This window comes from Mustelus asterias, chromosome 7 (assembly GCF_964213995.1).
Source record: "Mustelus asterias chromosome 7, sMusAst1.hap1.1, whole genome shotgun sequence".
Lineage (NCBI taxonomy): Eukaryota > Metazoa > Chordata > Chondrichthyes > Carcharhiniformes > Triakidae > Mustelus > Mustelus asterias.
The window spans coordinates 31,792,797-31,808,770 of record NC_135807.1 but is presented as its reverse complement, the minus strand read 5'-3'; the positions used below and the strand labels follow the sequence as shown (position 1 = coordinate 31,808,770).

The following is a 15,974-nucleotide window of genomic DNA, read 5'->3' as shown; positions in this document are numbered from 1 at the left end:
CACTTTGCTCTTCCACCCATCTTAGTGTCATCTGTGAATTTTGACACACTACACTTGGTCCCCAACTCCAAATCATCTATGTAAATCATAAACAATTGCGGTCCCAACACTGATCCCTGAGGCACACCACTAGTCACTGATCGCCAACCAGAAAAACACCCATTTACCCCCACTCTTTACTTTCTGTTAGTTAACCAATCCTCTATCCGTGCTAATACATTACCCGTAACACTGTGCACCTTTATCTTATGTAGCAGTCTTTGGTGCGGCACCTTGTCAAATGCCTTCTGGAAATCCAGATACACCACATCCACAGGTTCCCCATTGTCCACTGCACATGTAATGTTCTCAAAGAATTCCACCAAATTAGTCAAACATGACCTGCCCTTCATGAACCCATGCTGCGTCTTACCAATGGGACAATTTATATCCAGATGTCTCGCTATTTCTTCCTTGATGATAGATTCAAGCATTTTCCCTACTAATTGGCCTATAGTTAACTGCCTTTTGTCTACCTCCTTTTTTAAACAGCGGCGTCACATTTGCTGTTTTCCAATCTGCGGGAACCACCCCAGAGTCCAGTGAATTTTGGTAAATTACCACTAGTGCATTTGCTATTTCTCCCGCCATCTCTTTTAGTACCCTGGGATGCATTCCATCAGGACCAGGAGACTTGTCTACCTTTAGCCCCATTAACTTGCCCAACACTACCTCTTTCGTGATAATGATAGTTTCTAGGTTCTCACCTGCCATAGCCTTCCTGTCATTAATTTTTGGCATGTTATTTGTGTCTTCCACTGTGAAGACCAACACAAAATACCTGTTCAATGCCTCAGCCATTTTCTTATTTCCAGTTATTACATCCCCCTTCTTGTCCTCTAAAGGACCAATGTTTACTTTCGCTGCTCTTTTTCGTTTTATATATTTGTAGAAACTTTTGCTATCTGTTTTTATATTCTGAGCTAGTTTACTCTCATAATCCATCTTATTTTTCTTTATAGCTTTTTTTGTGGCTTTCTGCTGACCTTTAAAGATTTCCCCATCCTCTAGGTTCCCATTAATCTTTGCCACTTTGTATGTATTTTCTTTCAATTTGATACCGTCCTTTAAATCCTTATCATATCAGTATGATAAGGATTTAAGAGCTATGAGAAAACTACCAGCAGTAAACAAAATCTCATCAATAAAAACAAATCAGGGACTTTAGATAATGTAAGCAGTGCAGACAATCAATTAGTCGGGAGACTTTGGTACGAGATGCAAGGTTTAAAGGAGATGTACGAGGCAGATTTTTTACACAGAGGGTGGTGGGTGCCTGGAACTCGCTGCCAGGAGAGGTAATGGAAGCAGATACGATAGTGACTTTTAAGGGGCATCTTGACAAATTCATGAATAGGATGGGAATAGAGGGATATGGTCCCCGGAAGGGTAGGGGGTTTTAGTTCAGTCGGGCAGCATGGTCAGTGCAGGCTTGGAGGGCCGAAGGGCCTGTTCCTGTGCTGTAATTTTCTTTGTTCTTTGTTCTTTTCATGCTGCATTTTGGAGAAACATCTTGCATTATGAACCAGCTGAAGCGTTTCTGTGTTAAAGTTACTTGTGTGTCAATCTCTTGTTCCATATTCAACCTGAGTTTGCTAATGAGATATTTCCAAACAGCTCTGCATTTCAACAGGAGAAAGCAATTGATCAAGAAAGGTATTCTTGGTGAGTTGACTCTAAAAGGTTACAGCCCCTACGTCCCTCAGTGTGATGGCTTTGGAAACTGGAACCCAACTCAATGTTATGAGAGTACTGGTGAGTACAGTGATTTAACTTGAAAATATCACCCATGATACCAAAAACCAAGAAATTCCAGCAGGGATCAGAAGGTGATAGAATATGCTAGAATTCCCTAACAGCGTTAACTTGTTTTTCCCTTGAAGGAGCACATCTCAAACTATAGATGTGAGGCAGGTTTTTAAATAGATAATGGAAAAGGCAAGATGGAGATGGGGGCCATAAAATGGGGCAATAAAATATTTATTCAGAGAGGCTCATTGAAGGAAGAAAGAGAGGAACCAAGACATCATCGCCAAAAATCTCCATCCTTGTTTGTGGCTGGGCTTCTCCGGTGCTGCTGAAAGTGAATGGAGTTTTGGTGGAATGCCAAATTCTCCATTCCCACTTGCAACAGGGCGGCCATGGACGAGATCTGAGAACCCTGTCCAGTGCTTTAAGAAAGAATTCCGAAGACTGATAGATCATTACAGATCAGGTAGTGGGTTAATCAACGTATGAAATAGAAAGATAAATTAATGTACCTGCACCACATGAACTGCAGCAGCTCAAAAAGGCAGCTCACCACCACATTTTCCAGGACAAGTAGGGGTGGGCAATAAATGTGTCCTTGCAAATGAATTAAAAAAGTTTATCTTTCAGGAATTGCTCTGTGAATGCAACTGTTGCTGCTTTTATTGCTAGCACTAAAAGTACACTAGTGGTACAGGATCTTTTAGATCTAATTGGGCCAATTGTAAATCACTATTCTAGAATCACTTTTTATTGGTTCTATAATTTCCAACTATGTCAAAAAATTAAAATATTTTTTCAACATTTCCAATTACAAATTTCTAGATTCAGATTTATAATAGCCTGCGATATAAATATAGCTGAGTGGCACGGTGGCACAGTGGTTAGCACTGCTGTCTCACAGCGCCAGGGACCTGGGTTTGATTCCTGGCTCGGGTCACTGTCTGTGTGGAGTTTGTATATTCTCCCCATGTTTGCATGGGTTTCCTCCGGGTGCTCCAGTTTCCTCCCACAGTCCAAAGATGTGCGGGTTAGGTGGATTGGCCATGCTAAATTGCCCCTTAGTGTCAGGGGGACTAGCTAGGGTAAATGCATAGAGTTGTAGGGATAGGGCCTGGGTGGGATTGTGGTCGGTGCAGACTCGATGGACCGAATGGCCTCCTTCTGCATTGTATGATTCTATGAGAAAACTGTTGTTATTAAACAAGAGGGAGCCTGGATTGTATAGTCAGTTAACATAAGATTTCACTTTTAAGATTTGAGTATCAGTTGAGCTGGGACTGATGGGCTGGATTAAAGGGAGCAGCAGTGATGTGAACAATGCAAATATAAAACCCTCAATTAGATTGTTGCTGGTATCTCAATTCCAATTATTCTGAACACACACCACTTAAATACCTTGATGGGATTATAGTCTATAATTTATCATTCTCCTTTATGATTGGACATATTTGACTCTCCTTCAATACTGAATTATTCTTTTGGTTCACTACAGGTCACTGTTGGTGTGTGGATGAGATTGGAGGTTATGTTCCCGGTTCATTGGTTCACCGCTTCACCCAGATACCTCAATGTAAGTTGGAAGTTGTGCAAAACCTGCTGCCCATATCCTAACTCACATCTAGTCCCATTCACCCACCACCCAGGGATGCATTAGATCTCGACAGGCAATGCCTCAAATTTAAAATTCTCACCCTTGTGTTCAAATCCCGCAAAAAAACTAAAACAAATTTCTCTGGCCCCTTGAATTAGGAAAAGAGAGAACACGTTGAAAAGAGTTTGCAAATTATGTTGAAAGATGATCAGGCAGATGGTTGTAAAATGATTTGCTGCTTCCTATCTCTGTAACTTTCTCCAGCCCTGCAACCCTCTTGGAATTCTGCATTCCTCTAATTCTTGCTTCTTGCACATTAGTTTCCTTTTATCATCAATAATTTGTTATTATCATCAATAATCTGATTTTTTTTATTGAATTCAAATTCCACCATCTGCTGTGGTGGGATTCAACATTAGCTGAGTTTCTGGATTAATAGTCTAGCGATAATACCACTGGGCCACTGTCTCCCTCTATTCTCCTTAAATCCTACCATTTTGGCCAAACCTAAATCAAATACCCTACTATCAAATCATATGACTTGGTGATAAATTTTGTTTGCTACTTGCTCATGTAAAGTATCTTGCAATGTCTTACTGCATTAAAAGTATCACATCAATATAAGTTGTTGTTAGTTTGCAGGTGGCAAGGATGCCCAAAGCTGGTTGGGCCCTTTTTCACCAATGCATGTTGAATCCCGGGATCAGAATGTAATTTTAGCTCTGCTCCCTGAATGTGTAACCACAGTGAGTTGTCCACCGGGTGAAAGGCAGCAGGAAAGTGATAGGCGCCAAATGGAGCAGGAGTGATCCTCTTTGTTCCACAAGAAACCCTCGGACCTTGCTTAATATGGGCTTGTAGATTTTGCGACTCCTGCAGACCAGCTCCTGATTGACTCCCTGACTCACGCTGCTGCCCTCCCAATGAAAACAGGCTCGCAATTAAAATCAGGCCTCCCACTTGAAAACTACTGAATTGACTGAAAAGTAACTTTGGGTATCTTGGGCCGTGAATTTTCACGATATGAATGGTACCACTTTCTTTATTTCTCCACAAACCACAGGGCGGGATTTTCCGCACCCTCTGCAGTGGTTTGCGATGGCGGAGGCAGCCTACCATTGGCCGGAGGAGGGTTGCCTATGTATATCCATAACCTACTTGATTTGAGCCTCATCTCTCTTTTAAACAAACTAGCTTCAGAATTCTGGAATCGCATTGGAGCGGGGCCAGTTGATGTCTCTGACAATAACTAACCACTAAAGTATTACAGTTAGTGTTTCTCTCTTCCTTTTCCAGGTCAGACACCATGCCAGCGCTCTCAGGCAAATGCAGCCCTGGCTGGATGGAAGCATGTGGGCCTCCAGCTTAATACCACTGCCAGGGATTTATTCTCTGCAAATTGTACTGAGGTAATTTTAAAACAGAATATTGAGGTACTCTGCACCACCAACATTGCCATGTTGTGGAAGACTTGTTTTTAAAGAAGGAACTTCACGGTGGCACAGTGGTTAGCACTGCTGCCTCACAACGCCAGGGACCCGGGATCAATTCCAGCTTCAGGTCACTGTCTGTGTGGAGCTTGCACATTCTCCCCATGTCTGTGTGGGTTTCCTCCAGGTGCTCCAGTTTCCTCCCACATTCCAAAGACGTGTGGGTCAGGTTGATTGGCCATGCTAAAATGTTCTTTAGTTTTAGTGGGATTAGCAGGGTATAATATGTGGGGTTAAGGGGGATTGTTGTCGGTGCAGGCTCAATGAGCCGAATGGCCTCCTTCTGCATTTTAGGGATTCTATGATGCTGTATTAGGATTTCCTTTAAAGATAGAGTAATTCCCTTAAAATTTCCCTTACAAACCATTTTAAAAGTCATCACATCAGTATGACTGTATTTCAAAAGAATGAATTCCCTTCAGGCATCTCTCTGAAGGGAATCATCTCATCAGTAAGGCCCCTTTTAATAGGAGACTGTCACAGTCATAACCTCATTAAAAAGACAGGAAAAGATTCACATTCAGGTAACCCAGCTGAAGGAAGGAGGCTCACCATTGTGCACCCTTTGAAAGAGAACGCTTCTCATCGTTTCTGCATCATAAGGTTGTTTTGAAGATTGAATTTGAGCCGACCATATAAAATACCATCTATTAGAATACACACTTCATAACAGAGCTTCATTTGCTCAGCCAACTCTGAAATCAAAACAGCTGTGGACATCAAACAGTTCAGATACTAAAATGCAACTTCATAGTAACACTACCAAAAATCCCAGGAACATTATTGACAAAGCAGAATAAAGTTTAGACATCTGTATTGAATAAGATGGCGAAGTGACAGAATGAGTTAACTTGATGGATACTTACCATTAATTTAGTGGTATTTCCGGGTGATTACATTATAGCCAACATCATTAATTAGCAACGCATAAACCAAGTAAGTCACAGATCAAAGGGAATTTATTAGAAATCCCAGAGAGGCTCCTTGCTGACACCAATTGAAACAGACCAATATCCAGTTTTGATCTGACTCACCATTGCCTTTCAAAAGTACGCGCCTTACCGAGAAAAAAGTTATTGTTGTTTGGTTCACCTTTGGACTTTCCTGTTTTAAAGAGGCAGTCTCAGCATCAAGAACCATTTATAGAGACAGACTCACCATGAGGATCTGATAAAGCGATAGCAATAAAACATCATTTTGTGGGAGATTTAACTGCCAGTGCCTCTTTTAGAAACATACTCTCACCCTTAGGATCTCCTTTCAGAAAAATCCGCACATCATTATTCTGATGGTTCTGGAAGATTGGAGGATGACAAATGTAATTTTAAAAAGGAGGGAGGGAGAAAACAGACTGATTAGCCTAACATCAATAATAGGGAAAATGCTCGAGTCCATTATAAAGGATGTTGGGAGTGATCCTACCGGCTCGCCACACTGGTTGATGGGTGGGGCGAGCCGGGAGGATCGTGCGAGAGGTGAAAAGCAGGGTTCGTGCCCGGGTTCTAACCTCTCGCTATCTTACCGGCCCTGGATTTTCAGCGTGATCAGCCCGGGAAGGCGGGAGGCTGATTTTAACATTTCAATTTCGATTTCCATGTGATTAGTGAGCCCGGGACGCTATCGTCCGGGCCCACTTGTCTTGGCGTGCTCGCCGGTGAAGGTCCTCACTGGCTTAGATCACACATGGTCGCAGTCAACAGGTACTTGATGTAGTGGCCTCGCCAGTAAGACCGGAGGCCATTGAGACCCCCCTTGTGGTCAGGGGCGGGTGGGCAATGCCCCTTGGATAGTGCCAGCCTGGCACTGCAAGTCTGGGATTCTGGCAGTGCCAGCCTGGCACCCTGGCACTGCCCACCGGGCACCATGGCACTGTCCACTGGGCAGTGCCCATTGGGGGAAGGGGTGACTGACAGATCTTTCTGTATTCTGTTGCACAGAACAGAGAGATCTGCACCTGTGTGATTGCACCCTCTAGTATGAGCAGCCGGCTTTCTGGCGAGGATAGAATCTGTCTGCTCACTGTTTTGGCAGGAATCAGATTGTGGACGGGATTTTAGGGCCTTGCTCGACCCGAGACCGGAAAATCCCACCCAAGATCAACGAATGTTCCCATTGTAAGCCCCTCACCCGCGCCGATTCCCATGGCGGATGGGGCTGTACAATTCTGGCACATGCATCATTTTTTGCACTAGGCGGTGTAATGTTTCATTTGTGGCCTCACTGATAAAACGAATTGTCATATCAGGAGAGATTGAGTCGATATGGCCTGTAGTCACTTGGGATCTAGAGTGGATTTAATTGAAACATAGAGAATTCTGACAGAGCTGACATCCTGGTTGTAGGGATGTTGTTGCCTCTGACTGGAGGGTTGAGAACAAGAGATCACAGTTTTAGGATGCAAGATAGGCCATTTAGGTTGAGATGAGAAAAAACTTCCTCATTCAGAGGATGGTGAGCCTGTGGAATTCTCTACCACAGAAGGCTGTGGAGGCCAAACAAATGCAACTTCATCCCTCCTCACGTAAAACTGTGCACAATACTCCAGGTGAGGTCTCACTAATGCTGAGTACAGTTGCAGCAACATTTCCCTACTCTTATGCTCTATTCCTTTAGAATTAAATGTCAAAATTCCATTTGCCTTCCTTATTATTGCCTGAGCAGGCTTGCAGGGCTAAATGGCCTACTCCTGCTGCTATTTTCTATGTTTCATCACAATCCTCTTTTATGAACAGTCAACAACAGACCTAGAAGCTAGATTATGGGGTAAATCTGCACCTTTGGCATCTGAGTGTTAGGCATTGCCTGAGTGGAGTGCAAAGGGGAGAATTCATCAGAGAGGATCATAAGTCTGTTATAGGACCTTCCTGCCTGGGGCAAATAGAACTTCTATTGCCTAAAATGGTCCATGGCATTGGAGGGGGAAGGGCTAGCGAGGTAATTGGACCCTGGGAAGAACACCATACATGGTTCATCATATGTGTTGTAGTGGGATCCATGGGAATTCTACCAAGAGGTATGTTGATTGGCCCTCCTACAAAGAACGCCAATCAGCTAGCTTTGGTACCTGTGTGTAATGTCCCTCTTGTTAATTTTTTGCCAATTAAGGATAACTTCATGCTGCAACTCATGTCTACTGGAAATTTAGTTGAAGTTATCCACTGCTATTTTCATGTAGAACCTGTAAAGTCAGCAGAGACTTTCACCCCTTTAGTGTTGGCTGAACCAAGATTCTGGGGTTCAAACTTGGCCCCCTACCTAACTCACCACTGATCAAATACATATTCATGGTGTATTTGTAACCCTAACAAAGCAACAGTTATGTTTTTCTCTGAACTGAAAGAACTAGGTGAAGGCCAAGACTTCTGAACATTTAGCTGAGTCGTTTAAGAAACTAGAGAGATAAAATAGGGAACATATTTTATTCCAACAGTTTCGTAAGATACCAGATCAGAAACTCCAAGGTATATTATGAAGTCAGACTGGGCCCTAATAATTTGCTATTTTGGTATTAATGCGAGGATATGCGGGTGGGCGATTCTCCCAAAACAAAACTAAGTGCCTAATGGGTGGGAAACCGGGAAGTTTTCCTGTCTGTTTTTTAGGCGTACTTAGTTTAATGAATCTCTGGCACTCTGTGCTCCACAGAGTGTCTCAGGGGGATTGACGCTGGAAAGGGGGGTGGGGGGATGTCATCCCACTGGAGAGGCCAGAATCAGCATGCTTAGCGAGCCACTGCACATGTGCTGATCTGTCAATGGGGAGATTGGCGCATGCGCACTGGCTCCCCCATGCCACCCCCCCCCCCCCCCCCCCTTCGCCGGTCTCCCCAACGCCGCCCACCTGATTGCCGGCCTCCCTGACCTCCCCTGCCTGGGCCAGCTCCAATTGCCAGCCCCCCCATGACTGGCCATGTGCAGCCCCGATATCCCCCTCCATGTGCAGCCCCAAACCCACCCACCCCCCATGTGTAGCACCAATCTCCCTCCTCCCTCCTTCTCCCACCAATCCTTAATGCAGGGGACACAGCACGTCCCCCCACCACCGATCGGCCCCAACCCAGTAGGCCCCACCCATCTGGCCCCGACGTCCTTGGCACTGTCCGGTGCCCAGTGGGCATTGCCAGTGTGCCCAGCGGGCAGTGCCAGGGGGCCAGGCGGAGGGGGAGAAGACATTAGCGAACCTGGAGAGTACTGTCCTGGGCTCACTAACGATATGGAAATATGAATTTCCATACTGTAATCTGCCTCATGCTGATTTCTGACCCAAGGCTGATTATGTCAAAGAAAGGGCCTGGGCCAGACGCCATTGTGAGTCCCACAACAGTCCCCCAGCTGATGTCTCCCAGCCCACTGCGCTATTCGAGCAGCTCAGTGGGCCGGGAGAATCGCACCCAACATGTTTCAGTTCTGGCACAATTCTACAGACAGACTGGGCAGCTTTTATCAATGCAAATTTTATTTATCAGCACAGTTTAACTATAAAGAATGAATTAAATTAACTTTTAACAATTGAGCAATACTTAAACAAGACAAGATACAATTCTTAACTGCTAACCTCTCACTACAAGTTACAATTCAGGCAATATTCCTCTTATAGACTTAAGCCTCCTCTTTAAAATTAGTCAGCAATTCATAAGCTAACTTGCTTGGCTCAGGTTAACAGTCCTAGAGCTCTTTGAGAGGCCTGTGCAGAGAGAAAACCATTGCTCCCTTTTGGCAGTCCTGGCAGCAAATTGCTTGTATTTTAAAAATGAAACTGAAACAGTATTTTGTCCCTGCAAGTTTAGCTCCTCCCATTAAGCATATGACTCTGTCCCTGTCAATCAATCTAATCAAAACTCTACTCTGAAACCCCAGGGGAAATCTAAGTAAACACAAACGCATTAGCTCAACTTAAAACAAATACCCCAGATACTTATCCAGTTCTCGCAACTGCCAATTTAAAAGATTCCTTAGACAAATTGGCACCTTGCAAACCAAATCTGAAAACTAAACATACCCCTCACAAGAAACATGATATACATATATTCGTTAAAGGCACAGTATCATCACAGTTTTAAAAAATGTAAATTTTCCAAATGTATAATTCAAACTTTAAACCATGTCTGATCTCTTACATTTATCAACATTTCTCAGTGATGTTTGCATTTTGTTTTGCAGACTGGAGAATACAACATCTTGCAATGGTCAAACTCGAGAGATGGTGAAGCTTGGTGCGTTGATCCAGTGACAGGGAAAGCTTTTCAACCTGCTGTAAGAAATTCAGATGGGCAGCCACAGTGTGAGTACAGTCACAAAAGTTTTTAAAGTTTATTTATTCGTGTCACAAGTAGGCTTACATTAACAATGCAACAAAGCTACTGTAAAAATCCCCTGGTCGCCACATTCCGGCACCTGCTCGGGTGCACTGTGGGAGAATTTAGCATGGCCAATGCACCTAAACAGCACGTCTTTCGGATTGTGGGAGAAAACCAGAGCACCCGGAGGAAACCCTCACAGACATGGGGAGAACATGCAGACTCTGCACAGGTAGTGACTTAAGCCAGGAATTGAACCCGGGTCCCTGGTGCTGTGAGGCAGCAATGCTAACCACTGTACCACCGTGCCATCCAAATTGAGCAGAGAGAGGGTGTGTGAGGTTAGGGAGGTTCAAGAATGGAATTTCCAGGTATAGTCTGGATACTGATTTTTAATTTGGTGCAAGACTCCTTCCAATCTCTAGCTCTCACATATCAAATACGATAACATTTCCTTGCAATCTCGGGTAATGTCATTTTGAGCTGCTCTCTAGAAAATGCCCATTGGGCCACAGGGCAGGATTTCCTGGCCTCACAGTGGCAGGCTAGATGAAGGCAGGCTGGGAAAACAGCAGAAGCAAGTTATAATAATTGAACACCTTAGTAAGGGGAATATTCTAGGGCCACTGGTATTATGCCAGTGGTGAAGTTGGCCTCCCTGCCACATGAAGGCTGTCTCCTTGCCAGGCTGCCTGGTTTTAAACTATTGGTCTGAGGCCTTTATGTTGAGATACTGCAGGGGTTGCAGAGGAGATTCACTAGGTTGATTCCGGTGTTGAGAGGGTTGGCTTATGAGGAGAGACTGAGTAGACTGGGGCTATACTCATTGGAATTCAGAAGACTGAGGAGAGATCTTATAGAAACATATAAGATGAGGAAGGGAGTAGATAAGATAGAAGCAGGGAGTTTGTTTCCACTGGCGGGTGAAACTTGAACTAGGGGGCATGGCCTCAAAATAAGGGGGAGCCGATTTAGGACTGAGTTAAGGAGGAACATCTTCACCCAATAGGTTGTGAATCTGTGGAATTCCCTGCCCAGTGAAGCAGTTGAGGCTACTTCATTGAATGTTTTTAAGGCAAGGATAGATAGATTTTTGAACAGTAAAGGAATTAAGGGTTATGGTGAGCGGGCGGGTAAGTAGAGCTGAGTCCACAAAAAGATCAGCCATGATCTTACTGAATGGCAGAGCAGGCTCGAGGGGCCGGATGGCCCACTCCTGCTCTTAGTTCTTATGAGATACCATCTCAATCCCAAACCTACCTCAGCTGCACCCACCTCTCCTGGTGGGGCTGCCCAGGCTCCGGGATTGCCAGCCCCTTGGGTCAGAAACATCAGTGTCCCATCAGCCATCCTTGAATTGGCCTGGAGTTGGCCGATTAGGAGGCCAGTGCTGGCCAGTGCTGAGCCAGGGCCAAGGTCTGGAGTACAGGCTCAGGACCCCTTACAAGGTTCTTTATTTCCTTATTCTTTCATGGGGATTTGGGTGTCGCTGGCAAGGCCAGTATTTGTTGACCATCCTTAATTGTCTTTGCCTCGGCAATTCTCTTTTTGTCTCCTGTGATTACTCTCTAAGCATTAGAATTGAAGAATGAAATAATCCCCGCAATATTAGTAACAAGCAGGTTGAACATTGACTGTAAATGTGGGATTGTTTCAATACTTTAATAAGAACTGGATTTGCCAAGTTTGAAGGGGAGGAGTGTACTGGGCGAATGTGAAACCATAATTTCCTAGAAATTCCTTCATTGACATCTGGAGTTGCGAAGAATTCCTCAGAATAACTTATGAAACTGCTGTTAGATTTTTTGCATCCTCCAACAATAACAATGACTGACAACTGGGGGAAGGGCAGTGCATGAGGCTGCATTGTCTGAGAGTGGGCCTTGAGAGACATATGGAAAATAATCTGTGGATGTAAATTGGTTGAACTGTTCAATTTGTGCCACAAATTCTTGTTGAAGTGGGTCCATAAATCATTTTATAATTGAGTTAGGAAGACGTTGTGAAAAGAGGAATGAAGATCGTGCAAGAAAGTGATCTCAAACTCGGTGGTTCATAGATCGAGTTTGTTTTTATATAGCACCTTTCACATCAGGAGCTCAGAACATTCCGAAATCCTTTTAAAACTGATTAACTATTTCTGATTTGTAGTTACTGTTTTAATGTAGTGAAAAGGGCAGCCAATTATTACACAAGTAATCCCACAACCAGCAGGATCCTAGAGCAGATGATCTATTTTGGTTTATTTTTATTTTTACTTTCTCTATTTATTAGTCACAAGTAATCTTACATTAACACTGCAATGAAGTTACTCTGGCACCTGTTTGGGTACACTGCGGGAGAATTGGCATGGCCAATTTATCTAACCTGCACATTTTTGGACTGTGGGAGGAAACCCGAGGAAAGTGATGTTAATTAAGAAATAAATATTGACCAGGATATGGGGAATTGCTCCCCTAATCTTTCAATAGAACTATAAGACCCAGAGAGGGCAGGTGGACGTCAGTTCAATGTCTTACCATCAAGGCAGTGCCTTGGGCAGTGCAGTACCCCATCAATACTACATTGAAGCAGAGGTGAGAACGAAGGATGGGACAGACTTGATGATCCAAGTGTAACCATAGAATCCCAACAGTGTAGAAGGTGGCCATGGCCCATCAAATCAGCACTGACTCACCAAACGAGCATCATAGACACCCCCACCCTATCCACATAACCCTGCGCATTTACCATGATTAATCCACCTAGTCTACACATCTTGGGACACTAAGAAGCAATTTAGCATGGCCAATCAATCTAACCTACACATCTTTAGAGTGTAGGAGGAAACCCATGCACTCATGGGGAGAACATGCAAACTCATCACAGACAGTCACCCAAGGTCGGATTCGAACTCGGGTCCCTGGCACCGTGAGGCAGCAGGGCTAACCACTGTGCCACCATGCTGCCCCCAATTGTGTCTGCAGAAGGTTGCTGCAGTATGAAATACTTTGCCACAAGGAAATAGTTGAGACAGAGCCAATTTAAATAAATCTTCAAAACAGAGGAAGATAAAGGTCCGAGGGAGAGCAAGGAAATGAGGCGGACACTTAATCTGTTCTTGATGATATTATCTGTGGGAGGATCCTTGGCTAGGCTGCGCTGAATACTCCCTGCTCTATTTCAGATAACAACATTGTATTTTCAACATCCATTAAAAGATGGAGGTTGAGTATCAAAGTGACATCTCACCTGGAGGATGAGACCTTCAACAATGCAGTAATCAGTAATCTGATGATGTCTCACTGATACATCAACTTAGTTCTGAATTTGAAACCACAGTCTTCCAACTAGCTGAGCCAAACTGATGCAAATGACTCAAATGAATGACCATTCTTTTGTGGTGTGTGTGTGGGCTAATGTTGATCAAGGACCAGACAAAGAAACTTCTATTTTGGCTATATCAGGCCATGTCATCACTAAAGAAATTACTGGCTAATTATTTATAAGATGACCATTTCCATATTGAAGGGAGTTTCTTTTTCCCCCCAGTAATGGGATTGTAAGTAAAATTTAGTGTTGAATTATTTTTCCTCCGTTTCTCGTCAGCCTGTATAGAATGAAGTTTGTAGAGCCAGGAAGACTTTTGCCCAGAATAATATATGCAGGCAATAAACCACAGAGTACTCTCGATAAGCCTGTGATAAACAGTGTGTGCAATAGTTTTGGAGCAACTTTATAACTGTGTCTGAGTAACAGTCTGTCATTAAATGGCCATCAAGTATATTTTGCAGCAGTAACTCACTCACTTGGGATGAATGCAACCGCAGTGTCCCCTCCAAGCAGGTGTTAGCAGAAGTTCCTTGCACTCTTAGGGAAATCAAACAGGGTCTGTCTCACGTACCTGACGTGGTAAAATCCAGTTTCCCCATCGGTTCCAATGGTTCTTGTTGAACCATTTAGGAATCAATGGTGTTTTTGGGTTGAGGTGGCCAGCAGAGAGAGTCCTGCAAAGTTAGAATTGACAACGGTAAAGGGCCGAGATGTCCTTTTTAACTCTTCCAGGCATTTCCATGAATCTGACATGCATTAATGAATGGCCCTCTGACTCATCAATGGATAATGCTGCTTCTGTGGCTTATTAAACAAAAGTGCAAGGAAAACTATCAGCTATGTTAGTTAGTTAAGCATTGGAAATGTTGCCAAGTTGAAAGGGAGCCAAAGCAAAGGGGAAGTTGGGTTGTAACAGTAAATCTAAGGAGGCTTTGGACACAAAAAAAACACATTGGTGTGATCACACTTGGAGTGCAGCAAGCAGTCTTAGCCATTGTTCTTCAGAAACATTTCAGGGGGTTTTAAAGAATGGCAATACAAATAGGACATGGGGCTGGAATTTCCCCAGCTCCTTCATTAATAGGCCCACTGGATTCAGACACATTGTGCCGCGGACTTGGTGTTATTCCCATGAATTATTTTTTCCAAGTGTCGAACAATTTGGGTCTCGATTGCACCAATGGGCTGATGGGATTCACTCCCGTTTTCATGTCAAAAATTACATTTAGCCAAATTTTGGGAAGATTCCAGCCCTTATGTCCACTTCACAACTTACTTTCCTACTTATCTTTGTGTCATCAGCAAATTTAGTAACCATCATCAAACCCTTCACCCAAGTCATTTATATAAATTGTAAACAGTTCCGGCCCCAGCACTGACCCCTGTGGCACACCACTCGTTACGTCTTGACAACCTGAAAAAAACCCATTTATCCCTACTCTCTGCTTCCTGTTAAGTTTAAAAGTTAAAGTTTATTTATTAGTCACAAGTAGGCTTAGATTAACACTGCAATGAAGTTGCTGTGAAAATCCCCTAGTCGCCATCTCCGGCGCCTGTTCGGATCACTGAGGGAGAATTTAGCATGGCCAATTCACCTAACCTAATCTCCTCTCCATAGCTCTCTCCATGCCAATACATTACTCTCTATACAATGAGCTTTGATTTTTCTCCAATAATCTTTGATGTGACACTTTATCAAATGCCTTCTGGAAGTCTGAGTATAGTACATCCACCAATCCCCTTTTACTCTAAGCACATATTACTCCCTCAAAGAACTCCAATAAGTTTTTTAAACATGATTTCTCTTCCACAAAACCATGTTGACTCTGCCTGATTAACTTGAACTTATCCGGCTTTAACTTCTTTAGTAATAGCTTCCAACATTTTCCCTATGACAAACCTGCCTGGCAACGGGATCAATCGACTATTGGCTGGGTCGCCGTACTTCCCATGATGTGCCCCATAGTTTCCCACTTTCTGTCCAAGGGGAGATGGTTAGATTCTCTCTTGTTGGAGATGGTCATTGCCTGGCACTTGTATGGTACATGTTACTTGCTATTTAGTAGTTCAAGCCTGAATGTTGTTCAGGTCTTGCTGCATTTGGACATGGGCTGCTTTAGTAACTGAGGAGTTGTGAATGGTTTGGAATATTGTGGAGTCAGATACGAACATCATCACTTCTGATATATGATGGAGGGAAGGTTATTGATGAAGCAGCTGAAGATATTAAATGGCCTTATATACTCACTCACAACAGACTGTCACTGATTCTCTGAACAATGTTTAAAACTGTTCAATTTTACCTTGTATTTTCTCTGCTTTCTTTTTCTACTGGAGATACAAAGCCATATTGGAGTAACATTTCTCAGCTTCTCTCTGAAATCTCACTCAGTTAGTCATTCCTCAGATGTGAGTCTTGAGAATACACAAGTGATGTTTCTGGAGGGCCAGTGAAGGAAGCTGAGAGTTATTTATATTTTTGATTATCGACCAT

At 43.5% G+C, this 15,974-nt stretch overlaps 1 protein-coding gene across 1 annotated transcript in view; it reads left to right on the top strand.

Annotated features, from left to right (window-relative positions):
* The window catches only part of tg (thyroglobulin), a 387,985-nt gene that overhangs the window by 49,854 nt on the left and 322,157 nt on the right, over nucleotides 1-15,974 (top strand). The window contains exons 12-15 of the mRNA XM_078216995.1: nucleotides 1,657-1,794; nucleotides 3,284-3,361; nucleotides 4,679-4,791; nucleotides 10,032-10,152. Of these exons, the coding sequence (XP_078073121.1) occupies nucleotides 1,657-1,794; nucleotides 3,284-3,361; nucleotides 4,679-4,791; nucleotides 10,032-10,152 (450 nt within the window). The remainder of the gene's footprint in view (nucleotides 1-1,656; nucleotides 1,795-3,283; nucleotides 3,362-4,678; nucleotides 4,792-10,031; nucleotides 10,153-15,974) is intronic.